This window comes from Anoplopoma fimbria, chromosome 9, assembly GCF_027596085.1.
Source record: "Anoplopoma fimbria isolate UVic2021 breed Golden Eagle Sablefish chromosome 9, Afim_UVic_2022, whole genome shotgun sequence".
Taxonomy (NCBI): domain Eukaryota; kingdom Metazoa; phylum Chordata; class Actinopteri; order Perciformes; family Anoplopomatidae; genus Anoplopoma; species Anoplopoma fimbria.
This window is the reverse complement of record NC_072457.1, coordinates 2,737,039-2,752,245: the sequence shown is the minus strand read 5'-3', so window position 1 is coordinate 2,752,245 and position 15,207 is coordinate 2,737,039. Positions and strand designations below refer to the sequence as shown.

The window sequence follows — 15,207 nt, the reverse complement described above, 5'->3', positions numbered from 1 at the left end:
GAAAACAACGGACTGATTGAGGTTTTTTTCTCGTAAATTTACGACTTTAATCTCGATTTTCCCAGAATATTAACACGGCTCCATCATTTTTCTTAAAAAAAACAAAAAAAACAATGGCCCACATAGACCGTCGTACAAAGTCTCCCTGTGATGTTTTGACTTTTTTTGCCATGACACTCTACACACATCTTTCTTAAAGCTCTCAAAGGCAAACTGCAGATTCTATTTTATTTATTTTATAAGTTCGAAATAATTATTGTTTGATGCAGTGCCCCGCCCTAAAGCATCCCCTGCTTTATGGTCTGTTTGACTCTAAATGGAGCATCATTTACTAAATGAACATCATGCTGTATTGAAGAAGACTTGAAACTAGAGATTGAGACCATAAACTCATGTTTACAATGTTTACTGAGGGAATAAATCAAGAGAGAAGTAGAGTCATTTTCTCATAGACTTCTATACAATCAGACTTTGCGTGTCACATGTGTTTGTGTACACATTTTCCAATTAATATTTATGTTTAGGAATTGATTGTATTGATGAAAATAATGAATGAAGGCGTTGAAGTTCTCACCTGACTTGGTGAGCACAGAGGCCTTCACGTACACAGAGTTGCCCACCAGAGATCTGAAGTTGGGGTAAGATCTCTTGATCTCCTCCATGCTCAGGCTGACGACTCCTCCATCCAGCTGCAGGAGAACAAGAGCGCAGAAGACATCTTCTTTCACTGTTTTAACAAAACTAATTTTATGATTATTAACCAATACTAATCATTTTTACAATAGAAATCTTAGCTAAAGGTCCACTTACAAGCCTTCATAAGCATCTGATACTGATTAACTTAAAATGAGAAAAATTCCTCCGCTGAGGAAGACTGTGACACATGGATGAAAGCTCAAGATTGAACTTTCACAAACTTGTTTTTTAAATATTAAACCAAATGTCTCTGTTTTGAACTTGCTTAAAAAACAAAAACAACACAATAATGTTTGCTTAGAACCAAAACATGGAAAAAGACTGAATAGAAATTAAATAAAGACGATGCAAAACAGAACCAAAGCTTTGTGGTAGCAGCGGAAAGAAATGACACTTTGCTATGTCCCACCCCTCAAACACAGACTGGCCAATCAGCATCAGCCAGCGCTGACCAGGGTCCGACAAATATATGGCTCTTCTCCATAGACTCTCATGTGATCAGTGTTCTGGCTGGTTTAGTGGATTTGGAGCTCGTCGTGTTTAAACATTGTGTAATAGTACTTGTTAGCCGCAGAATTTAAAAGGAGAACTTATGAAGAACATTTTGTTTCTACATAAAAAGCTGTCAAGCTCACATTAGCAGAGTATGTTAGCAATTTATACACTTTTGCTTTTTAATGATCGTAACGGTGAATAAAGACGAACCCGGCTTTAAAGGCCGAATTAATTTGTTCCTTCATCATTGTCTTCTGTCTCGAGGTGATGTGGTGTTTCACTTTTACGCTTCAGCTTCTATCTTTATCTATTTGACCTGTTTTCTCTGCGGAATCAGTTTGACATCCTGGATATAAATCCTTCAAACACATTATTGTAAACCTTTCTGTCTGCTTCACTCTGAAATCTTCAATGATGCTGTGTGTGTAGCTCACAAATGTTCTGGTAAAATGATACGGCAGGGCCCATAAAATCAGTGCCAGCAGCTGATGAGTGACTTACATTTGACACCTGCTTCACTGAAGGAAACCGCGTCATCTCCTGGTTGATCTTCACCCCAAACACCACGTAGGCCGTCCCCTGAACCGGCTCCCCGTACAGGTACCTGAGACACAATCACAACAATGGTAAACCAACAATCAGCTGGTTTCATTCATTTTTTTTTATCATATAAACACTTCTATATCCTTCTAACATCGGACAAAGACTTAAGTGTTCATGTGTATGTTCCTTTGGTTTCAGTATGAGGTCCAGAGGCTAGTTTACTGTACGGACATGGTTTTAGAGATAAAGTCAGGATCAGGTTTAGGTTAAACTAAGAACAACATTGGTACTAGTGATAGTCAACAGCTGAAGTTAAATCTGTTGTAGTGTGGGTAAAGGTTCACTTTAAAAGCACAATATGTAATTTTCCATCGCTATGGGTCTCTCAATCAAAACAATAGCAACAGATAGAGTTCTGTCGAGCTGCTGCTAACGCTTGCTTAGATTGTTTCTCTGATATTTAGTTGGAAACCAGGCAGCAACCTTCGGTTCTGAAGAGTGAAGCCGATGCTTAAGTGTCTTAAAACTTGCATTCCCTCTCCTGTCCACCAGGGGGCGACTCCTCTGGTTGTATAGAAGTCTATGAGAAAATGACTCTACTTCTCTCTTGATTTATTCCCTCAGTAAACATTGTAAACATGAGTTTATGGTCTCAATCTCTAGTTTCAAGTCTTCTTCAATACAGCATGATGTTCATTTAGTAAATGATGCTCCATTTAGAGTCAAACAGACCATAAAGCAGGGGATGCTTTAGGGCGGGGCTACTGTGATTGACAGGTCTCTACCAGAAACTTATACCACTCCTCCGCATTCAAAATATGGTAACCTCCGTTTACTGGTTGTATGATGCTGACACATGCACAAAGAGGATATCGAGCCATTGACAGGCGGACGAATGAAACGCACCTTTACCTTGATTAAAATAGATTTCTCAGGTTTTAAAAGGGTTGGAAACATTTGGGATAATGTAAGGACACAACTCAACTAAATACATAACAAAAGACTAGTCGTTTTAGACATCTTGATGCTTAAAAGTTACATATTACATTATAGGGATTTACATGAAGTGCCATGATAAGCTTTTGTCTGTGTGAGTATTTGACCTACCTGGCCGAGACCTCTACCTCCAGTTGGCTGTCATCCAGGTCGAGGTAGGACTTCCTGGGTGTCAGGGTCACATTGAAAGAAGGAAGCACTGAAACACAAAATAAACTTGAATTAAATACTGAACAAAATGGTAACAGAGAAAAACTCTTCTGAAGTTAGCGTGACCTACCGTATTTCTTCACCTCGAACTCAGAGGTGAACGTGTTCTGCTGCCAGTGGTCGAACTTTGCAATCACCGTCCATTTTCCTTCACTGCCACGGACACACAATCACATCGCAGATCAAAGTCCCGTGAAACATTTAAATAAACACATCTCGATCTGTCGGCAGTCAGAGGAGATGATTCTTACTTGACGATTTCAGAGAGAGGAAAAGTGTCGGCAAAAACGCCATCAGCAGCTCTGATCCTGTTGATGTGTTTGACCACCACGCCGTCTGGATTCTGAGACACACAAAGAGGTTCATTTGGGCTAAAACAACTCGAATAAACTATGAATATGATCAAAACGTGTCACATTCATTTATTTTGCATGACTCTAATTTCTTAAACTCCAAGGTTATTTATTCAAAGGTCTTGTTTTCCTGAAAACCAACAGTCCAAAACCCAAAGATATTCATTTTACAATCCTTATCTTATCAATTAATCTGCTAGTCATGTTATTGGTTTACCTTAATATCTATGGTTACGGAGCTGTCAAAGGCTTTAAAGGACAAAGAGGAAGCGAAGGATCTGAATCGAACTGGAAAAGGGAAATGGACAAAGAGACAAAGAGTCTATCATTCAAATATTCATTGTACATTGTACATTGGTATAGCATTACTCAGGTGTGTCTGTCATGTATACGGTGCATTTTCAACATTACTGGTACTTCTACTAGTACTGTTTCTTTGACCACTACATCTACATTGTTAGTACTATTATCACAGCTAATATTATCTAAGTTTCAAACCAAAGTCCACTGGTGGTGTTTCATATCCGTGTGGTTAGTTGGTGGTTTGTGTTTGGTGTTTAGTCTTTTCTACCGGTGTCTCCGGGTTTATAGATGGGTTTGTCCGTCTGGATGAAGATGTATCCGGAGTGGAAGGACACCATCATTAACCTCTCCACTGAGTGCATCTCCCCGAACTCCACCTTCAGATGAACAAACTTGTTTCTTTTCTCTTCGCGATTCAAGCGATCCGAGGGAAGCTGTGGTTAGATGAGATCGAGACACGAATTAAGAAGAGCATCATTGTGTGGAGCATTAATGAGCCACCTTCATTTAAATGCATAACCTGATATGTTTTCACCTTCACTTCATCATTTATAGTCTTTTTAACTTATTGTTCTAGAAAAAGTTTACAACTGTTTGTACATTTATATACATTTGTATATATACATACATATGTACGTAAGTATGTATATATGTATATATATGCGTATACCAATAAATATATAGAAACATATATACATCCATAAATATATACATATATACATAAATACATGTACTGTATATATAATTACCTATGACTATATATACATATATATGTGTATGTATAAATATTATGTTATTATTATATTCCTTTATTGATCCCGATGGGGAAATTCATGTTGCATAGCTCAACTACAGAAACAGATAATAAATATATGTGTATATATGTATATTTGGGTATATATCTATATATTTGTATATATGTATATATATATGTATATATAGATATATATATACATGTATAGATATATATATACAAATATAGATATTTATATATCTATACATATATATCTATACAAATATACTATAAATATATGTATAGATATTTATACATACAAATATAGATATTTATGTATAGATATTTATACATATATACATACAAATATATATATATATTTATATATATATGTATGTGTTTATATGTATATATGTACATATATACACATATATCCATATATATCCATATATATCCATATTTATATGCATATTTACACATATATACACATATATATTTATAGATACATATATACATAAATGTATATATAGTCATACATAATTATAGATACATATATACACACATATATATATTTATAAAACACTCACCTCAACCTCATAATCTCTGACATATAACAATGTTCCTCTTATACATGTTTGAGTGTTACACTAGTAAATATCATGTCATAATAGTTCACACTTTTCTTTTCCAACCACGCTTCTGGTTTTGACCCTGGTGAGTCACCTGTATCGTCTTGAGAGCGTAGTATGCATTTTCCAGATTGAGTGTGACGGAGTCCTGGAGGAGCGTGAGTGTCTTAGTGAAGTCCTCGATGGTGATGGTGACGGTGACGGGGCTGGACAGACCGTCGGCCTGCAGGTAGATGTTCTCCTGGCTGTCCGTCCTCATCAGGTCTGGAGCCAGCAGAGTGAACCTGCAGGAGAAACACCACAACATGTGGCAGGAAGGAACCAGGTAGGTACTACTGATACTACAACTAGTATTATTACTACTTAGTAGTCAGAGCACAGCAGGTTAGCTGAACATGCAAAAATCAGAGCTTATATAGAGAATAAACTTCCTAATAATAAATTAATATTTTATTTGGTTTAAATCAGGCTGTAACCTCCGATTCTGCCGAGTGAAAAGAAGAGTCTTAAAAGCTGCATTCCCTCTACTGACCAGCAGAGGGCAACTCGTCCAATTGTATAGCAGTCTATGAGAAAATGACCCTACTTTTCAATTGATTATTCCCTCAGTAAACATTGTAAACATGAGTTTATGGTCTCAATCTCTAGTTTCAAGTCTTCTTCAATACAGCATGATGTTCATTTAGTAAATGATGCTCCATTTAGAGTCAAACAGACCATAAAGCAGGGGATGCTTTAGATATCTGTGCGTGTGGACGCTACCACACTGCTACTATTCAAACTTTAAAAAATCAGGTTGTATACTTGCCAACAGAATAATATTCCTGGCAGTGTCGACAAGGTATTCAGCTCTTTATGTCGAGACATATATATATATATATATATATATATATATTTAAAGTTCACACAAGGAGTTTTTAATCGTCCTCTATGTGACCTTCATAAGTAAACTAGATCAGCAGCAAGAAGCTTGCTAGTTTTATGTTATTTTTAAGTTTTTAATGCTCGAGGTCTACGTCGAACCTCAACTATGTCGCAAAAGTTTATGCAAATCGAGTGGTAACCATAGAAACACGACTGTTTACATTTTCCCAGGCAAAATCTGGCGGTGAGTTAGCACATAAGCCAGTTAAACAATAATTGAACTTTTCTGACTTTATACTTTGTGATTATGGATGACACTGGAGCGGGATGTAAAGCTCGTGAAAGGCAAGTCAAGAAAAGAGAAGCGATGAGATGTCAGAAGAGAATAGAAAATAACTGTTAATCCTACAATTAAAGAGAATAATGCACAGTAAAACTAACTGTTGTATTAATGGACACTGTACCTCGGTGAAGAACTAACTGTGGCCTCGTGGGGGTGTGGGATGCTGCAAATAAACAGAACAAGCATGAATATTAGAATGACAGAGAACGGTATGTTCTTGTCATTTATCCTACGACTGAACAAAAAAAAAAAAAGCTTAGATATCTGAAACTCTAAGGCATTGAAAAGTCTAAACATTACAGAATCTGTATCATTCATCAAAATCCTGTCATTCAAACCCAGGGTTAGATGGTTGTTAATGGATGTTTCAATTCAACTTTTCATTGTGCAAAAAATCTGCTAACAAGATTTCCATTGATAAACCCATTTTATATCAAAACATATACATATATATATATATATATATATATTCATACTGTATTTATGTTGTGTTTTCTGTGAAGTTCTGTAAGTGTTTACTTACTCATGAAGGTCCCAGAAGCTGCCTATTGGTTTAAATCTGGGGATCAAATATTAGAAATAATAACTGAAAGCTGTCAGAGACGAAAAAGGTTGCAACTAAAATGTGATCTCTGCACACACACACACACACACACACACACACACACACACACACACACACACACACACACACACACACACACACACACACACACACACACACACACACACACACACACACACACACACACACACACACACACACACACACACACACCAAACATACCTTCCTCTCCAGGGGATTCTGTGAATTAGACAGCGTCATTAGTTAGTGAGTAAACAAAACTTTTTAAAGATACAAAAATTGTCTGCAGAAAAAAAAAAAACTGAAAACTACCTCGGATTTTCAAGCTGTCCTTCGGAGATGCAGAAGAGCGTGAGAAATAAAACGTTGAGCAGCGTCCACCGACCCATGTTGACCGCCTGGGCTCCTCAGTGGACTGTGAACACGGGAGGGACGGTCGACTGCTTTAACCCCCCATAACCCCCCATAACCCCCCATCAGATGCTGTACAGTCAACAGGAAGAAGAGGGACGTCCGATCAATACGAATGACACAAAAACAAACTGTGTGAGAGGCTCCTTGATGGAGACCAAAGTTCAGCATTAAAATGATGAAAGTTCAGATAAATAATCCCATTAAACACATTCATCCTCATTTTATCTAAACTTCTAACTATCATGTCTCATACGGCTAAACCTGTCATTTAAAAACCTCACTATTTATTAACAAAAAGGAAAAAAGTGTTCATGCTTGATTTTTGACCCTGAACAGCGCCAACCAGAGGGCAGTTTCTACTTATATTAATACTCTCTATTATTAAATAGATTAAATGATGAATAACTGTCATTTTTAATAGTATATTATATGCCTTTAAAACATCTGATGATAAATACACTCTTGGTGTATTTAAAGTGATGTTTTCATTAATGTACACTGTCCCTACCAAATAAATCAATACGTAAATAGAGACAACTACATAAGCTATTAGTTAATGATTATTTATCGTCATTACAAACTCCCACATTGCATCATTAGGGAAGTTCAATTTAGCCACGGTGATGAAAAAAAAAAAAAATCCTGTAAATCATTAGAATGAGAAACTATGTTTAAAATAATGACTTAGTATCTCTAAATAATGACTTAGTATCTCTAAATAATGACTTAGCATCTCTAAATAATGACTTAGCATCTCTAAATAATGACTTAGCATCTAAAAATAATGACTTAGCATCTCTAAATAATGACTTAGTATCTCTAAATAATGACTTAGCATCTCTAAATAATGACTTAGTATCTCTAAATAATGACTCTAAATAATGACTTAGCATCTCTAAATAATGACAAAATAATGACTTAATCTGAAAATAATGACTCTAAATAATGACTTAGTATAAATAATCTAAAATAATGACTTAGCATCTCTCTAAATAATGACTTAGCATCTCTAAATAATGACTTAGTATCTAAAAAAAAGACTTAGTATCTCAAAATAATGACTTAGCATCTCTAAATAATGACTTAGTATCTCTAAATAATGACTTAGTATCTGAAAATAATGACTTAGTATCTCTAAATAATGACTTAGTATCTCTAAATAATGACTTAGCATCTCTAAATAATGACTTAGTATCTCTAAATAATGACTTAGTATCTCACAATAATGACTTATTAACTATAATGAGTTACTAAGTCAAACTATTAAGAAAATTCTTCATTATCTTCACCTATTATGTCTTTTTTTTTTGGACCGTTTCTCAATATTATGACATACATGATGATTTTTGTTGTTTCTTCATCACAGTGGCAGATTTGGGCTTCCATACCTTACAGGTCATTTGAGCAGAGATGATGTCACTTCATCCTTTTAAGAGTGTGCATACTGAACGTTGTTAAAGATCGGTGCGATAGTTCACCAACAGAGGTGTTTTGAATGATTAGTCTCAGGACCGTGTAGAGTGCGCTTGATTTATATTTATTCACTTTCTTGTCAGCTTTGTTGAACTTGTTGGGATAAATGAATCATTCCTCATTCTTAACAATGACCCGTTGTAACACAGAAAACAACTTTGAAAGAAGTGTTCCGCATATTTAAAAAGAAAAGAGCTGCCCTATATGAACCTACACTGTACACAAAAAGTCCCTGGTTCCTCTTTTTTGTGAAACCACTTCTACGTTCCCAAAAACTGAGGGGAAAGTTATTAAAAGCACCGATTACAGGAAAGTTGAACTGCAAAAATAACTCAAAATGGCTTCGGTGGTATCCTGTCTTCAGTGATGATTTCTCAGTGTTTCATTATTGAAAGTAAAAAAAAGATATAATGTTCAGGTAGCAAACTCAACTCAAACAACAGTTAAACAGTATTATTTACACAGTATTTTAATTCATTAATTTAACATATGTGGTGATCAAAGAATGCAAATAACCAAATCCTTGAAGCTGAGTCTGTACTGTCTGAAGCTAAAAACAAGTCAAGCTGTCGTTATATTAACACATCTACGACAAAGCGTTCTGCAGGCGACCGAGCTTAAGCATTTGAAATCTTATTTTACACATTCTGTTTAGTAAAACTAAAAGTATTTGTCGAGTTAACAACCACTGCTTCTGTTCCAGTAGCAGATGATCAGCGAATGAATGAGCTTATGATGTCGTCCATTCACAAAAAGAAGAAACGATGCCATGCGGCCTCATAGTCCAGGGTCGGATTCTGAGTCGCTGTAGTCCGCCACCAGTGACGGCAGCGCCCCTAAACTTTTACCCCGTTCCTTCCCAGAATCCTTTGCCTTTGTCAGCCCTTCATTTGCTTCCTCTGTGGTATTAACAGGCATATCTCTGTATTTGTTGTCATTTTTCTCCGTTACCTCCTCCTCCCCCACCTGTGACGGTGCTGCGCCCTGTGCCTCCTCTCTCTGCGACGCCTTTGAAATCTCTCCGTCGCACGAGGGGATTTCGGGCAGCGACTTCCTGCGAGCGATGGCGGCGCAGGGTTCGGCTTTGGTTCCCGGTCCTCCGGAGCGTCTGCGGATCAGAGCGCTGGGCGAGGAGCTCAGGGCTTTGGCCACCGCCGCCTCTTTCCCCTGCAGGCTGAGCTTGTGGAGCAGGCTGCCTGCAGCGCTGCCCGACGGGGCCGAGGAGGAGGTGAACCAGGAGCGAGAGGAGATCTCCTTCCGCTTGCTGTGCTGCTTGTCGTCGTAGGCTGATTGTGGAGGGAAATAAGGAGGAGGACATTTTAAAACATTGCTCTGTTTGCACACATGTAAAGAACGTACAACATTTAATGTCATCCCTCGGTATAGAGTAGTAGTACGTTCAGACTACACATGAGGAGCAAACAACAAGAAACAAATCAAGGAACAAACATGTGATTAGTGGAAGACCTTTGTTGTTTCTTCCGTTCTTACACTTGTGATTTATAGCTACGTGTCGTGCACTAAGAGTTCCCCTAAAATGCACTCATAACGCTCGAAAAGTTGAGTGTGGACTTGAGCAACAAACTTCTCAACCTCAATGGTCGCCACCAAACTTGGGTTTTCCACCATGCGTTAGACGGCGGCGGCCACACACCAAAAAAAAATTAACTAAAAATCAAGTTAATTTAGATTCGGTTTAAATACAAGTGAGCAAACAAGCAGGCAGATATTTTGGCGGGCGACGATTGAGGTTTAAATTCTGGGTGGTGTAGCTCCATCCAGTTGCAATTTGCCATAGAGGCAAGAAGAAGGAGGAGGAGGAGGAGGAGGAAGAGGAGGAGGAGAAAAAGAGAAAGGAGAAGAAGACAGAGGATAAGGAAAAGGAGAAGTAAAAGAAGAAGAAGGAGAAGTAGAAGAGGAAGAAGGAGGATAAAACACCACCCTGTTGAAATCCACTTAATATTGTAAGTAAGTACATATTTACCACAGTAGGGCTGTGCTAAATATGTACTCGATTACTAAAAGAACATCAATACTTTTGCAAGTTTATTAGGCACCTTGTTAAAATAATGCAGTTTAACAGAACAGCTCATTTATTTACTAAAACGGTTTCTGAAAGTGATTCAACTTTTGGAAGCTTTAGTTTGGTGGTGCTGCTCAACGTACGGCCTTTCACTGCTACACCTACATTAATACAGGTGGAATAATTATTATGAATATTAAACTGTAGTGTAAAAAAGAGAAAAAAGAAAAAGTGCAATCTTGGTGCATGTTTTGAAATATATTCAGTTTCCAGGTCCAGGTGATGCATTACATCTAGACCGGGTCTCCTGAATTTGCAGCTTTTAAAAATCCCTCTGGTCAGAAAGTAGTGTGTAAACTGACACACACACACAAAAACACTGCTTCATTTCAAGAATTCAATCTGTAGAGCTGCTGATTTCATAAAGTTTGTCATCTTTAAAGTGTTTAATCACCCGTTAAAGATGCCGGCGTTGCATAGATCTTGACAAATGTAAGTAAGAAGTGTATGTGTGTACGTTTAGAGTGTGTCTGATACTTACAGTCAGGTGCCTGGAAGGTGAGCAGAGCGGCCAGCTTCTTGTCCTCCTCCTTCTCTGGCAGCAACGGGATGGACAGGTTGGTCCTCATCCTCACCGTGTTGTCCTTCTCCTCCTGCTCAGCCAGAACTTTCTTCTCCGTCTGTCCAATGAAAGCAGAGCCGTCACAATCAGAACACAAAAGGTGGAATATCCTGAAAACAATTTGATTTGGCTGCAAAATATTTACTCAAATGAAGATTTTTAAGACTATTTAGAAGTGAATTGTCCTTCTTTGTATAAACCCCAGACATGTAAATTGTGTTTTTTGTTGTTATCAGTGAACTATTTGTGACATCACGTGATCAATAATGATTTTGGCATCAAAAGATTATGAAAACAAGGTGAAAAAAGATGTTTGTGTTGCCTTCTGGTTCACTGTGATGCTCTTGTTTTGTCCTGGGTTATAAATCAAGCGAACCCCTCGCCTTTACATTAGTGCGATTTCGCATCTTTCGAATGCAAACGAGTAAACGTGTTCAATAATACTAATCTAAATATGGACCTGAATAATCCTAATTATGATATTTGCCATAATCAAGCTGCCCTATGAACAGCTAATGAAACAATTGTAGTTTTAACACACACTTAAACAGGACGAGACAAGACATGGATTTATATATAGCTGATTACTTAGAACATTACATATGAGAAATAGTTTAACTTCATTTTAAATTTAATCTATGTAAAAAATCTACACAAAAATGGCAGCAATACACCCATAACAGATGGAGAACATCATCTTTAGATCAGTTACCAACACAAGGTCACTTTCTTACCCTGAACTTCCTGCGGAGGGAGCTGTTGAGCTGGAAGTCGTCCTTCTTGCAGGACTGGTAGTCTTGGATCTCCGACAGAGACGGCAGAGCCTTCTTCAGCTTCTCCTTGTCTTTCCCGCCGTGGTCAAGCTTGAACATGGGGTCCGTCTCCAGTTTCTCCTTCTCCGCCCGCTCTGTACAACGAGACGGGAGGAGAGAGTTGATCAAAAAATAGGGAAACAAGCGCACAGAAGAAAAATCAAGTGGCAAGAAAATAAAACAGACGCAGACAAATAATATCACCCCTTAAATAAAGCCTGAAGGATGTGAGGACGTAAAGACATCTGATATATCATAATTATAAGTCTACGATAATAATTGCTGCTATTATAAGTAGTCTTCATTTCTTCCTTCGTTACTCTGCTTACTACTCTTATTATATGATTAATTTATGTCATATACATTGAATGTGTTGTAACTCTGTTATGCTGTTCATTCTGTACACATGACATCTATTGCATTCTGTCCATCCGGGGAGAAGGATCCCTTCTTCCCTCCAAATTTGTAATTTGTGATTCTGGGCTATACAAAATAAACTGAATTGATTTGAATGGCACAGTGTGATCAACAGAAAACATTTTGTGTTGTTGTCATGGTGCTGATATCGTGGTTAAACTCCACCAGCAGGTAGAGAACCATTTATCTTTACGAATCCTTTACCCGTGGTGAGGATCTGCTCGTTGTCAGCCATGTCCCAGCGCTCCTCCTTCCTGTTTGCCCCGGTGACTATGACGTAGTCGCAGGTCGCCGGGTCGGTCTGCATCTCGATGTAGTTGACACACAGGTGGCACTTCATCCTAAACCTGGTTGAGGAGACATTAAAAAGATGTTAACATCTTAAAAATGTTTCATTTATCTTTGAGTCACTTCGAGGAGGTTCATGAGGATGTTCTGGTGTTTGAAGATTTACTGTAGACTGAAACACACACACACAGCAGTCAACGTAGTCAGTCTGCGTTCACCTGTAGATTGGCGTGGTGTAGTAGTTCCCCACTTTCTTCTTCTCGGCATTGTAGCGGACCCCTGTGCAAGCAGAACATCGGTGTCACGGAAATGAAAAGCCACTGGATGGAGGCCGCGAGACTGAACCACGACTAAAAACGGGGTCTGGTTTTTTTTTTTCTTCAAACTTACCCATGCCGATGTGATTTTTGCAGCCGTCACACCAGATGTTGTAGGGCATCTCAAACCTTAACGGAACAAAAACACACTTAAGTTGAGTATCAATGAAAAACACCTATTCCCATTAATGTTCTTTCAAGGTCTAGCATTTTAAAGTTTCATTATACTTAATTAAAATCAGGGCATTTAACAGTTATTTTTAACAATTCTCCATGTTTATTAGGGACATGCACACTCATTTCAGCAGTTTATTCTAGATTTGTTTACTTATTTGTGGTAGTAAAATTCATTTCATAAAGGTAGAGATGCATTGCAGCATTTGTGCCCGTCATCTGTTTGTACAAGTGTGTCTTTTGGAAAGGCAAATCATAATCATTTATCATTTCTTTGCCAACATAAGGTGATTTATTCCTGTGTTTTCTGACCTGATAATGAGGATGCCCTGGGACAGCTTCCTGGCCCTCTCGCGCAGGGCGTGAGTTTTGTGGTAGCCATTGAGGGATCCATGCTGAAAGGCAAAGCATGATGGGAATGTAAGATAAGATAAAACAAGATCATCCTTTATTAGTCCCGCAGCGGGGACATTTACAGGATTACAGCAGCATAGAGGATAGTGCAAACAAGAGACATAGTAAAAAAACCAGATCAAAATAAGTATTATAAATAAGCAAATGAGCAATAAAAAAAACAGTAAAGAATGTTAGTCAGTATGTCTACACTAAAGTGACACTATAAACACTTAACACAGGTTGAGGTGGGATCATGCACACCTTGGCTGGATCAAAATCTGGAGGGTAGTACTTGTTTGTTCCTTTTCTTTCACCCTGTCAAGAAAAACAGTGCAGGAGTGAGTAAATGAGTACAATTATACATTTAATTATGTGCATTTTGACAATTATACATTGAATTATATGCATTTTGACATTTAATTATATGCATTTTGACAATTATACATATGCATTTTGACAATTATACATTTAATTATGTGCATTTAAATTATATATGCATTTTGACAATTATACATTTAATTATATGCATTTTGACAATTATACATATGCATTTTGACAATTATACATTTAATTATGTGCATTTTGACAATTATACATTTAATTATATGCATTTTGACAATTATACATTTAATTATATTTAATTATGTGCATTTTGACAATTATACATTTAATTATATGCATTTTGACAATTATACATATGCATTTTGACAATTATACATTTAATTATATGCATTTTGACAATTATGCATTTAATTATGTGTATTTTGACAATTATACATTTTTTGACAATTATACATTTATGCATTTAATTATATGCATTTTGACAATTATACATATGCATTTTGACAATTATACATTTAATTATGTGTATTTTGACAATTATGCATATGCATTTTGACAATTATACATTTGCATTTTGACAATTATACATATGCATTTTGACAATTATACATATGCATTTTGACAATTATGCATTTAATTATATGCATTTTGACAATTATACATTTAATTATATGCATTTTGACAATTATGCATTTAATTATATGCATTTTGACAATTATACATTTAATTATATGCATTTTGACATTTATTTAATTATATGCATTTACTTATATGCATTTATACATGTATACATTGATGCATAAGCAGCAGGACTCACCATGGAGGCAGATGGAGCAACACTCAGTGATGTTCAGTGTTTTCTAGCAGAATAAACAGAAGTAAACAGTCAGTGAGCTGCATGCACCGAGGAGCTAAACGCATGCTAACGTTAGCAACACAGCTTTCTCATGCACTTATGAACAACTTTTATGTAAAATAACAAATGCAATCAAACACACAAGTAGTAAAGCTTCCAAATGTGCTGCTGTATTTGGGTAAAAACCTTAAATAAGACTCACAAACTGCTCCTGAAGCCGCACAGACGGACGCCAAACCAAACCGCGGGGGCTGCTGGGTAACGGACGTGACGTCACACGCGGAAGTAGGAAGTAGTCACATGCGGAAGTAGCGTCGTGTCG

At 37.1% G+C, this 15,207-nt stretch overlaps 1 protein-coding gene and 1 pseudogene across 1 annotated transcript; both read right to left on the bottom strand.

Moving 5' to 3' along the window:
• LOC129096492 (complement C3-like) overlaps nucleotides 1-7,175 on the bottom strand; it is a 33,882-nt pseudogene extending 26,707 nt beyond the window's left edge.
• A 1,517-nt stretch (nucleotides 7,176-8,692) lies between these two features.
• yju2b (YJU2 splicing factor homolog B) lies at nucleotides 8,693-15,175 on the bottom strand. The gene is made up of 10 exons (XM_054604155.1): nucleotides 15,088-15,175; nucleotides 14,847-14,889; nucleotides 13,949-14,002; nucleotides 13,604-13,686; nucleotides 13,191-13,246; nucleotides 13,019-13,079; nucleotides 12,717-12,859; nucleotides 12,018-12,190; nucleotides 11,203-11,341; nucleotides 8,693-9,924 (listed from the first exon to the last, which is right to left on the bottom strand). Exons 2-10 carry the CDS (start codon nucleotides 14,847-14,849, stop codon nucleotides 9,416-9,418), a joined length of 1,221 nt encoding a protein of 406 aa, XP_054460130.1. The 5' UTR covers nucleotides 14,850-14,889; nucleotides 15,088-15,175; the 3' UTR covers nucleotides 8,693-9,415.
• Between the last annotated feature and the right edge of the window lie 32 nt (nucleotides 15,176-15,207).